We start from the raw sequence: 13,509 nt of genomic DNA, 5'->3' as shown, positions 1-13,509 counted from the left end.
TCATGAATAGACAACTGCGTTCCTAGTGATACAGATTCCTTCTGAAATCTGTAGCCAAGCTCGTTGGTTGTCTGTAGCGTTATGTAGCCACATTGCTTCAACACTTTTACTGGTTACCTTTTTTTTAACTATCAGTTAATATCAATTTAAAATCAATGTTACTCTTAATATACAATCCAATAGTTAAGTTTGACTATAAACTCTACAATGCTGAGGATATATTGCACAAACACTAAATGGTAATCATTAAACAACGGAAAACTAAATAATATAAATACATATATATATCTCTCATTTATAAAGAAAAGTAATATGTGCCGTCGTATATTTATGACATCAGCAAGGTATCACTACATTATTATCGTGCCTTTGTACATTTATCTTTATATATAATCTATATATATAATCTATTATCTATATATATAAATATATATTGTTTTTGAAGAAATATTGTTGTAATTCTTTTTTGAATTAATAAAATTATTCAGTAATCTTAGGGATCTAATCAAGTTTATAGAACTGTTAGCTTGGTTTTCCTTTAACTAATTGGGGGCTCGTTATCTTTTTCGGCGTTGGCTGTATACTGATTTAAATCTATGTATGTACGAATGCTATTCCTGTGATACCACAATCGGCCATTGTTTGAGCTCAAGTGGGCTTTTCCAAACTTCCTACCTGCCGCCGCCAAACTTTCAATTTTTTTCAAGAATCTCAAAACTAGAACAAAATTTGATGTCTCTTCTAGTGAACACATGCACATGCATATTGTTGTATATGAAGGAGTACGTATGAATATAACAGGAATTGACGATCGAAGCCCGCAGAGGTCAGAGTCCCCTAGCATTATATATTAATGTAAAAGTGGTAATACGGTTAACCTTTAAATTATCATAAGATATATTATAAAATTTGACTTATATTTTATTTAAGCAGGTTTTGTTATTTAATATACCTACTAATGTAAACTTATGTATTATAAATATGTAATGTAATATTTCATCTTCCCTCGCAACTTAATGCCACTTAACAACAAAAATATGAAATCATTAAATTTCCGTAAAACATTCATTTTTAATACTCATAAAAACATAATATATAAAATTTAATATTGAATATTTTATTACAAACAAAAATAATAACAATAATAATGTCCGCCACCAGAATGGAATGTCCCCATTTCTATGCTAATCGAAGTAATTTGACAGTTATTGTAACGTCAAATGAAATTACCTGATATCAGCAAAGAACTCTAAGGTAATTTCAGGACATCCACTGTATTCTGGTATTTGTTTGGCAACGAGACGGAGACGGAACGGTTGAAATGCCCATAATCAGAAACTGCTTATGAAATGCGAATAACTTTTTTTTAGTGAATTTGAATATTTTAATAAGTTTCGACTACCGAACGAACGACACAATACATAACCAACAACAGGATACAGGGATAAGCGAATTTTGTAGATTAGGCAAAATGCGCGATTTTTGAACATTATAAGACCCACTCTTGCTTCTGCTACTGCTCTTACCGAGGGTTTTGCTCTATGTCAGCCGTTTTCGGTTATTACCAAAAAATTTGAATATTTTGAAAATAATAAACTGCGGGTGAGTTAGTAAGTGGCATTCTCATCATCGTGTTGGAACAAGGAAGATGGTAAGTGGCATGATGTAAGGGTGTTCATTACCGTACACCTTTACTTTACTTTCCAAATGTGGCTCATTATTATGCGCTGCGGAAAAATTTCTTTGCTTTTTATAATGTCGATTGTCTTGCAAGTTTACAATTCAGCCGCTCCAAAGTCAAAGCTAAAGCTAAAGCAATAGCCATAGCCGTTGCCGTCGCAGTCACAGTCGCAGCTACAGCGTTTTTCAAATATCATTTTTATGTCTTTTATGTTAATTCATATTTTGTCATAATTCCGTACCACCAATTTATGTGCAACAATTTTGATAAGGGGGTGGTGGTAGGCAAGTTACCGCTACAAAATATTATTTAATCCTTTTAATGAAAATTAGTTCCTCTCAATACTATTTAATATATTTACGCGCCTGCATGAGTGGTATGGCGTGGATCCGGATTTGTTTACTTGACTTATCAAAATATTTGTTTGCAACCCTAAATCAACACTTTCCACCTTTTTGATTATAAATTTTTTTCTTTTTTTTTTTGTATTTCATTAATGATGCGAAAGAGTTAAGCGTTACATAAATGATATTTTTCGTGAGCTGAGTGTTTGAGATACAAACCAAATAACAAAAAAAATATCACAAAAAAATATAGTACTTTTATAAATATACAGAACCAGAAATGAAAAGCGATGTAGAGTGGAAAGAGAAAGGTGAAAAGATACAGAGAGAAAGAGAAACAAAAAAAGAGATAGATATATAAATTTCAAAAGATTCTATAGAAGAAATATGTATGATTAATTTACAACCGAAAGGATATTCAAAACTACCAGGTTTTGAAATGTAAATTAGTACATACAAACATACAATAAATCTGCAGTAATTCAATGACATCAGAACAAATATTAATATCCCCTCAAGTACAACTGTCAATAAAGTTCACAAAATTTTTATTCCTATTAAGCAAGCTTAAAGATCTGTACTGTTAAATGGCTCTTAAAAAAGTTTAATCATATTTAAACAGTTGGTTTAAAACTATGAAATAGATATTTATATGAAAGTGTTTCTTCAGACCCTGTCAATATGTCTGGTAATTAGCTTCAGACAATCGAATTCTGAAATGTTTTTTAAGCTAAAGTGAAAACCATTCAAAATGCGGTTAACGTGGTGAGGTGTAATAGGATATATAGTGATGGCCATATTTTTTTATATGTGAAACAGAAAGCATGTCATTCACAGTATAAAAACAAAATTAAGACAATAACATTGTGCAGATTAACTGTCGATGATTAAAGTAAAGTAAATAACCTTTATCTAATTTAAGGATTGGGTCATACTAGTAATTTCTTTTTATAAAGGGGTGACCACTAAGCAGGGTTAGAAACATCTCTTCAATATTGTCTCATTTTCTAGGTGTTACTTCTTTCTATTTTGTTGTCGTCATTTCCTAAGGAAGGTTAGGATAATGTCTCCTATATTGTCCCATTTTCAAGGTATTATTCCTTTTCTGTTGTTGTCGGCAAAAATATTGCTTATCCAGGTTTGTTAAAGTATCTTTATACTCATGGCTCTATTCACAAATATGGCTATCCGTCTTTTCTCGTTATATCACCATACAATTTTCATCGATTTTTTTGTAGCTTACCTAATGATCGAGGTATTTTTCATGATTGAGATTTTTAATTTTATCCAGTTCTGTGATGTCTGATGACCAGCATAGCATTTTTATTACCGTTACATGCATTTTTTGATAAAGTTTAGCCTAGGTGACCTAGTATTCACTACTGTAGACTGATATGCTATCTGCATGACGGATAGCAAAAAGGGTTCGTTGATTCTTCCCTTGAGATGTGTAGATATGTAATAGTAAGCAAGGTTCATCAATTACGCTAACTATTTCAACAACGCTCTGTTTATTCTCTGACCTATCGAATAATCTAAACATCGAAGTAGCTGCTATTGATTCATTATTAATAACAGCGATTTTATACTGATATCGGCAAAAATTATAAAGCTGACGAACTGACCATACAAAGTACTTTTGTTCAAACAACACATAAATATCAGATGTATAAAACATAGATTAAAAAGAAAAGTAAGACAAACTCTAAATACCTTCTAAAGTGGAACATACAAAATCACCCAGGTAGTGTCAAAATCTTCTTAGGCGTAGTGTCAACCTGAATAAGTTCGTTATTACAGTTCATTATTTGATTTATGTGACTAGATTGTCTGATCTAAGAAGAGACTTCTTCAGAAGCTTATATAGGAAGACTGTACAAAGGAAAAAATTAAACATTTGTTGTGATACTCTTCATCTTTGTTCATAAAAAAAGTTGGAATCGAAAACTTTAAAAGGAATGATTACAGAAGTTAAAAAATCTTATAATGTTGGCATAACGGGTCCCAAGAAAGTGAATGTTAATACTTTCCATGTTTGGGGTTGGACTTATAAAATTATCCGCAATAAAATATACTAAACTTTAATGAAAAATTAATGAAAAATTTTTACGCTTAATAAACGATTATTCGATACAACTATAAATAATTAAACTAAAAACTAAAAAAAAAATTAAAAAGCTATTAATTTTTCTGCCAGTGCTTTTTTTTTAAACATTTTGAAACTTTATACTATATAATATGACAATAAAAAACTTTGTTAAAGTTATGCTCCTTGCATGTAGACAAGACCTCCTTCCGTCCTTGACGACATTACCGACTTCGTTATCCTGCTAGCCGCGGTAGTTACACTTAACTGAGTTGTTTGCAATTGTGGCGAATTTCTTTCGGTGAAATTTGTGTAAATAATCCTTTAAGTTCAGTATTTGAAGCGGCATAAAATGCACAATTGCGCTTGTTTTATCAAAAGATTTTGTTTCAACTATTACCACGGCTAACTCTGGCAGTCTCCCTCCTGCCCTTATAAAGTAATTTATAATAAAAATAAAAGCCTCACAAATGAGCAATCGAAAATTCGCATTATATTCTGAAAAGTATAAATGCAACATCTCAAAAAGTACAGAGGCGAGGGAAGAGAAATTGCAAGACTATTTGAAACTAAAAATGTTGAGAAAGTTTTGTCAAAAATTCAAAAAAGACGCTTTAACGTCCTGTGATATGAAAAAGGATGTACGCTTATTGTCAGAGAAAGACTAGAAAATTTGGTATTCAAAATGCATAATTTTGTTCTCAAAAAGCGAGGACTGCATTGTAAGATGTACAATAAAAAATTTTTTTGCTGTCGCTATTTAGTCATTCTTGAACGAAATTTTTGAAACTACTATTTTAAAATTTTAGATATTTTTATTTATACTTTAATATTTATAAAATAGTTTCACTTTAGAAAATCAAGTAAAAAATAAATTATTGTAAAAATTGTTTTTAGCAATAATTGGTAAAAGCAAAAGGTATTAAGCTATCTAAAAAACCAGCCCAGGGTCAATATTTTTTTCGCTAATAATGTAAATATGGTTTACCGTATGTTAAGGATAAAAAACACTGGCGGTTTTTTTTAAACTGTTCACTGGTGGTGAACACAGTTTTATATATAATTTAGCAGTTATCATCTATTTAGTTTTTAAAGGAATAATAGCTGCAACTTTTCTTTGGATGATATAAACTAATTTCATTACTTTTATTGCTGACTTATGTTATATGGCTTCAATGGATGGATGGATTAGCACCTTCTGGACTCCATAGTACCAAGTTTTATAACCTGTTAAAATTGTATTGAAAATGCTTGTATCCTCCACTTTTTAAGCTTGCAAACAAATCACATTTTAAGTCTCGATAAATATTTTTGGAACCCATTGAAATAGCCCTTAGCAATTTACTGGATCAATCTTGGACTGACCATGATTTTTCACTTCACCAGAACGATGCTTAAATAATTAATGGAAAATTTTGAATACCTTCATGCGATTGGTTCTCCACAGATATTCAGTATGAAATCTTTGAAATCATTTCGAGATTGTCAGAAGCGATGGTGCATTCTTTTCATATTCTATTTGGCACACATTAAATATAATGACTGTTTTAATTAGTTTACGTTTTCTATTTTAAATCCGCGGGCATATTTTGAATTCTCAAATATTTATTTTGCGGTATTAACTAAGTATCCTTAATAAAATATGATATCGTTCTTAACACACTATGACCGGGGCAGGTATTAGTACCCGTTTAAAATAAGTAATTTTAAGTGAGATGTAGTCATATATTTGATACAACATTATTTTCCCTTGTGTCACTTAAAATTACTTATTTTAAACGGGTACTAATACCTTTCCCGCTTATAAGTGACAATCCTCGCAACGGGTACAAATACCTGTCCCGCTCATAGTATGTTAATAGTTATCACGCTCAAATTATCTTTGATCTAAATGTTGAATATCGTTTTTAAATATATATCTCTATATATGTTGCATATAGTTCTGGTGCAGTAGTTTTGTCGCATATTAAACCTAGCTATCATTAAAAAAATCAATCAATCAAATTTAATCTATTGTCTTCAAGTAGACTCTATTGGTTATTAACATATTACTATTCCAGCGCTTTACCTAACCTTCTTCCACACATTTTTCATAGAGTCATAGATTTCATAGAAAGTTTTACCTGCAAGTTTTATGGAGATTTTTGTTTTATGGTTTTAAATGAATTCCACGAAGTGGTAATAGCAGTTCAGTTGAATATTACTCGTATGTGCTATCGCAGAACACTCAAAAGTATAATTGCAAAAAAGTTGATGTAGGTGATGGCAACATATAGCGCTAAAATTTTAAATGGTAACACAATTCAGTGTTACCAATTTACAGAAAAAATGGAGTTCATATTTTTTGTATTATTCGTTTTTCTTGGTTTAATAAATAATTGTGTGTAATTATTTTATAATTTAAAATTTTATTTTAATAATTTTTAGCGTTTATGAAAAAAAATCCCAAACCAACTTATTTGCTGAATAAGAAGTTATTAAAATGAGTAATTATAATTGCAGTCCATAAAAATGACAAAATTATTGAGTTATAGCTATCATTTCTAGAAAGACTACTACATTATGCTACAATTTACTAGCAATTGGTGTTTGAAGTGGGGACTGGAATGGGAACGTCTCAATATAATTGCAATTACTTTGATTACTCTGAGGCGAAGCTGAGTAATGACGCCTGACTTTCACTTTGGAAAATGCTTTATTAATGGCAAATTAAAAGCAATAAAAAACAGATGTGCTAAACGCAGCACATTTTACACCAAAGTTAACCTCTAAAAATTCACCTTAACTAGCATCGGTTTCGGCTTCAGTTTCTCAGTTTCGGTAGTAAGTGAACGGGCAAATAAATAAGCGGGAAATTATAATAATGGCTTTTGAAAAAATGGAAACTTTTAAGACTTCGCAACAAAGTTTTGCATCCAAAATGTTGCGCTATGCAGTTTATCATAATTCTTTTTCGGTTGATTTTCTTTTTCAAAAGTAATTTTAATTTTAAGCTTGAGTAATGACAATATTTATTAGTATTCCTCGCTTTTTTTCACTTTTAGAGTTTTGATGTTAATGGAGTTTTGATTTTAATTTTGGATAACAGATTGTCATTACACTCAGAATAAAATTAGCATTTATTTGACTTACCCACATGTGATTTTCTCTTTGCCATTCATATATTGACCAGATTTGCCATAGCGAAGTGGTAATTCCATAATAGCTACACCTTTGGGTCCAGCTAAAGCCATGCTGATACCACTGCGTGATATGTGAAGACGTTCAACTTTAAAATCTTGTGGTATTGATGGCACCAGGGTCTGTAATAAAAATAAATGAATTATTTTTTTGTTGAACTTCTGTATAATTTAAAATATATTAAATATATAGGGTATTTTCCAATTTTTCAATATAAATGCAAGAAACTTTTACTTGATCCACGAATATACAAGTTTGGATATATTTATCGAAATACAGATATTTGTATTACATAGTTCTGATGGGTGCTATTGATGGAATTTTTTTTTTATGGTGGAAGTTTTTCCAACACCCGGTATGCTGTGAATATTAAAAATCTAATGCGATTGTTTTCGTTTCTCGGATTAGGGAATTATTTTTAGCTTTTATGATAAATTAATAGTCAAAATTTAAATAAGGTATTGATACTGAAGAATTAAGTAACAATAATACATTTTATATGTTAAATTAAAGTAAAAAAATAAAATGTTTAAAATTATAATGTAAAAAAATTAAAATGATGTACTGAGAATAAAATACATTAAAATTGCTTTGCAATATAATTAAATAGAAACATCATTTACTAATGTAATTAAGTTATTATTAGAAATCGGTTATGAATTGCTTGCTTAATTGAATTTTTAAAATTGTGAAGTAAACCTTTTCACTCTTTTCACGCAAAGCTTCAGCGCTCAACTTAATTAATAAGAAAAATAATTGGTTGTGCAGAAAGTAATTTCTGCACAATTTATAAGAAAAATAATTGGTTGTGCAGAAAGTAATTTCAATCCAAATCCAATAATGGATTTCAATTTTTTTTTCAGGAAAACATCATTTTGATGTCCGTTATTTACTTCTTAAATGTCAAGAAAAGATTGAAGGTGAAACAGTATATTTGGTGGGAATTCAAATGAGGTTCTACAAATACTGTGATCAATTTTATAATATATTTTATTCAGCTATATATACTAGGAACAAAAAAAAGTGAGTTACAATTTGGACAGTTGCAGTTTAACTACACTTAGTAATTTTTCCAGATCCCAGATCTGGCACTTTCGGTTCACAACTTGTCAAAACTTATTAAAATTTTTTTATAAAGCAATTAGGAACGTCAAATATGATTCAGATCATTTTTTTGCTTGACAAAGATGTTAGAAATATGGTAAAAGGTGTTGATCCATAACGAAAAAAAAATTTAGACACTAAAAAAAACTGTTTTTTAATTTTGTAATTTCTGCAACCATTAATAAGAAGATATTACAACCATAAAATATTATTTATCAATTAATTATATTACACAATAAAAAATTATGTAAAAATGTGCAACAAATGATGTTTCTATAAAAACAATATCCTTGAAGTTTTAACAAATAAAAAATTGGTTGAAATTTCTATAAGTTGGACTTATAGAACCAAATAATATATTCAAAAACAACTGATGATGAGTGTTTGGGATATTTGAAACAGTTAAATAGTCGGGTAAAAAAATTCAATTATTTAAAAAATAAAAGTCTCAAGAGTTCGAATAGAAATTAAAAGACAACAACAACAATTTAGTTAATTTATTGAAATTTGGCTAATCAAACAATGCTGTTTCGAGAATTGCATTTTATCATAAGACGACTCTCGGCAAGAAAAAATTAATAACAAAAGTTTGTTGTTCTAATTTAATGCTATAAAAAGATGCTTTATAAAATGAATTTCTTACATCTTAATTGACTTCAACAATTGAATTAAAAAAGAAGTTCATTTGTTAAAATAGGATAACCAGTAGCATCAAAAGAGAACAAATAATATATATATAAGTAAAAAACAATAAGCTAACTGCACTAAAAACGCGAAGAAAAAACAAATTCAACAAAAATGCTATATGCTTGTTAAGAGCACTAAAATAAAACAATAATTCTTAATAATTTTTTGCAGCAAGCTTTATTCTATACAAACATTTTTGATGTTAAAAAAAAATATAATTAATTGAAAGCTAAGTTAATGTTAAAAATAAATACATGTACGTATTTTGTAACAAGTAAAAAAATAATATAAAATACCAAAAAAAAAAGATATACATTTTATTACTTTAAATTATTTTTAATGTATGAATCTAACAATAAAATCCCTTTCTTTAGATAAATTTTGTTTTACGTGATTTCACAACATAACGACTCAACACCACATCAAATCCAAACTCCTTTTTTCGTGCCTTTCCATATAAACAGACATTCACAAGACACGTACCAGGCAATTAATGTGAGCATCAGAAAAATATTGCCTATCTTGGAACTTTACAAAATAAAACACTTCTTCATAGGTAGGCCGGCAATTTGAACAAAGCAACTTTTTATTTATCTTTTGTGCGAGAAAACAAAGAATTTTGACTTTTCCGTAAAGTAAAACACAAGAATATTTCCAAAATAAAAAACTTCTTGTCTTAATCTCGTATATGAAGCGCAAAATTGCTGTAATTGTGTAAGCAAACAATAACACACTATACATACTATACATACGAACACAAATAATCCTTAATGTACACAGATACATGCGCGATAATTATGACATCCTTAATAAAATTTACAAGCAATACAACAAAAAGTACCGATAGTCAAAATTTAGATTTATATGACGACTTAAAGGTGTACTCTATACAGATGTTAGATATTTAGACGTGGTATATAAATATATATTTAATAAGTTTAATTATTTTTTCTAATTTATGTAATTGATCATTTAATAGAAAATGTGCAATAATAGAATGTTATTTTCTTTTGTATCGAAGAATGTTACTAACACCAGGATCTACAAAATCTACCTCAAATAGTATCTTTAACTATAACTTAAAGGTCTATGGTAATGGAAGCGACTTTTCATTCGATATTTCATCATTATATAAAAATATTTTTCTCAAACTTCTGTCATTCTCTTCTTTCAGTCGAGTATAGGGTTTTTATCATCCTTTCATATCGATCTTTATTTGTTGCTTGTCCTCCGACTTTTAGCTATTACTTTTGAGCCACGGCTATTTTGCAGATAGCATTTTAGCGCCTGAAGAGCAATATTTTCATTACACATGAGAGAGGTTTGAGAGGATGATACAAGATAACAAAGGACTTAAGCTCAAAAAGAGATTTTCAAAAATGACGGTACTTTAATAACTGATGTTATGAAACAAGTAGAATTTTCAAAACATTATAAATATAATACATGACAAAAGTATAGCAGAAATTGTTAGAGTCAGAAGTTGAAATCCCAATAGGGATAATGATTGTTGTACTCTTAGCAGCGCTGAAATATATTTAACGATTAAATCGTTTAAGTTGAGTAAAGCAACACTAAGAGATAGCTTTTTTGTGTATTTCAACAAAGCCATTTGAAATAGATATCAATAAAAATTTAAAAAAAATAATATGAAATCGCAACTATTTCTAGAATTTAAGCAGGTATTTGACTACAACAATCTTACTTACTTACTTATTTAAGTAAGTTACCGGAATTTGGTCTGACGCAGCATATTCCTCCAGACGGTTCTGCTGCTTGTGCAGCTTCTCCAGTCTCGTACATCAAATCGGGTTATCTCCACTGGAGATACGGTCCACCTCTACACCTTCTTCCACCAACTACTGTTTTAAATATTCTTTTCGGTGGAGCATCATCATTCATTCTCACGACATGACCAGTGATGTCGCTGGATGTTAATTCGCTAAATTATATCAATGTCATGATAAAATTTGTACAGCTTGTAGTTCATACAGAGGCGGTAGTTGTGGCCAACTCGTAGAGGACCAAAGATTTTACGAAGAAGACACGTTGCCTTGTGTACTCGATTCGGAGGGCGACTATACAAAGCAATATATCTGATTGCATTTAACATGAAAAATTTTAACGTCTTCCTCAATCGAAGTGGCCGCACAGCTTTCACTTGACACCCCTGGATAGTTATCTGGCACCCGCTGAGTAATGAACTAATATAAGTGCGTACAGCGAGTTCAATCCCCAGGATTTTTAATTTAGGTTGCACCCGTCACATAAAATCAGTCACCCGTGAATAACGTTAGAATGTCTCGGAATTGGAACTGGAATTTTGACGACTGCTCTAATGACTTGTATATAATTCGCTATTATATCTAAATTTATATATAATTTAGAAGTATATTAGTCAAACTAATTAAAATTATAATTAGTAGCGAATCATTTAGAATATGTAGTCGAGCGAGACAAGGTTGTTACTTTTTGATCTACTGTTTATTGCGGTGGTTAAAAGGGTTAATTGATGTATAGAGTCACAACATCGGCATAGATTGGTTCTTTTTAAAGAAAATCGGAGATTTATGACTTAGTATCATAATTACTGGAGAGATATTGGTTTATGGGATTGATATGTAATTTTGTCAACAGTCATCTAAATGGATTAAAAGAATTGTAACCGAATGAAGTTATATCAAAGTCACTCAAAAACGATGGTATACTTTAAGTTTTTTTTTGACATTCGTGATTTCGTATATCAAGCGTTCTTTTTAAAGGAATGGACTCACTAATGTGTATTATATTAACATATTAAATATCGTTTTGGTGAAAACAAATTCTGGATATAAGAAAAATTTGTAAAATGAAATGAAATTTTATTATTCTCAAAACTAAAGTTTTCGCTATTGGGTAGCCGTTTTGGTTCTGTTGAAGTTATCAAACAAATTTTCTAATGGGAGCTTATACCAGAGAAATACAAATATTTCGATTATTGTTGACACAGTTTTAATACAATAATATACCATTAAAGAGGAGATACCATAATTGAAAGGTGACAATTGAAAGGTGACCTAAAGTTAATTTAATAACTCTAGATGGTTGTTTGTAACGTAATATATATTATAACAAGTAAATATCTCTTATTTCATATTATATATGGTATATATAAATATTTTCAATCAAGCGGTGTGATTTTTTTTATATTTCCACTTCATGTATTCGACAAAGACCAACCAAAATTGTAGTAACAGGAACCAACCAGTGCAGATAATGAAAGTAATGAATAAGATTTTTTTTACAAAAGAAAAATGTTCTATAAAGAAATAGTAAAAGTAAAAGTAAGAGTCTATGAATAAGAAAATTCGCTGACATGTAAAATTTTACAATTTTAATGTCAAAAGTGAATCCTGTAGATATTACACATAAGTAAACACAATAGCGAATCTTTTGTATGCTAACTTATAGGAATGCTTAATATATTTGAGTTTACGTGTGTGCATGATTTTGACGTTTCCTCAAGCTTATCTAAAGCAATTAAAAAAAATTTGAACTTCCGTAATTTGCCATTTTTCTTAATACAATCACTTCTTTGGGTCTATTGTGTAGGTTGCATACATGGTTGCATATAAAAATACGAAAGGATAATGGGTTGCGGTTCATTCATTTGCTTAATTTATCGCGAATATTAACATTAACAATCTTTTATGAGTTCATTAACAAATTGTAGAAAATACGGACTAAAAATAACACCACAGAATAATAGAACTAGAAAATGAGAAGAGAGAAAAATATTTATTAAAAACTTTAAATTTTAATTTAAACTATAATTTAATAAATTAAAAGCAAGTAAGAATAATTTTATTATCATTCTAACTCTTAGCAAGAGCGACAGTTCTCATAGCGAAAAGTTCTTGGTCATCTTTGGACAAAGACCACCACTTAGAAAACCTTCGGTATAGAGTTCATTTCATTGCCTAATAATCACTATTTCCGATAAATCTATTAAACATCTCTTGAAAAAGGATTCTTTTTATGATTTGTAGAATACCTTCTGCTCAAAAAGTATCCGGATTTTGTTGTTTGTTAACTACTCCGAAAGTAATAGACAGTTTTCAAAAAAATATTGTTTTTGTCATGTTGGTACAACCTTTTTTGACATATGGTACAAATTTGAGCGCCATCTGTCAATTAGTTTATTTACAGCAGCTGTTAATGTGAGACTACCTCAAGTGCATTTAGCGATTTTTACTATGGAAAATTCTTGTTGTACGAGATTTTTTGATTAACCAAACACGGCACCACTGTCATCGCTCAGGCACCATATTCGCCAGATCTGGATCCGTGCGAATCAATAAAATCGAAATCAATAAAAGAGAATTCGCTGAAGGAACTAAAAGCCATACCTGCACGGGCCTACGAAAAGTGTATGGAAGATTGGGTTA

The 13,509-nt window shown here is 29.8% G+C and overlaps 1 protein-coding gene across 1 annotated transcript in view; it reads right to left on the bottom strand.

Annotated features, from left to right (window-relative positions):
- LOC119666471 overlaps window positions 1–13,509 on the bottom strand; it is a 40,040-nt gene that overhangs the window by 10,052 nt on the left and 16,479 nt on the right. The window contains exon 8 of the mRNA XM_038075747.1: window positions 7,244–7,413. Coding sequence (XP_037931675.1) covers window positions 7,244–7,413 — 170 coding nt within the window. The remainder of the gene's footprint in view (window positions 1–7,243; window positions 7,414–13,509) is intronic.

Source organism: Teleopsis dalmanni, chromosome 1 (genome assembly GCF_002237135.1).
Source record: "Teleopsis dalmanni isolate 2A chromosome 1, ASM223713v2, whole genome shotgun sequence".
Lineage (NCBI taxonomy): Eukaryota > Metazoa > Arthropoda > Insecta > Diptera > Diopsidae > Teleopsis > Teleopsis dalmanni.
The sequence above is the reverse complement of the archived record's forward strand: the minus strand, read 5'-3'. Positions and strand labels throughout refer to the sequence as shown.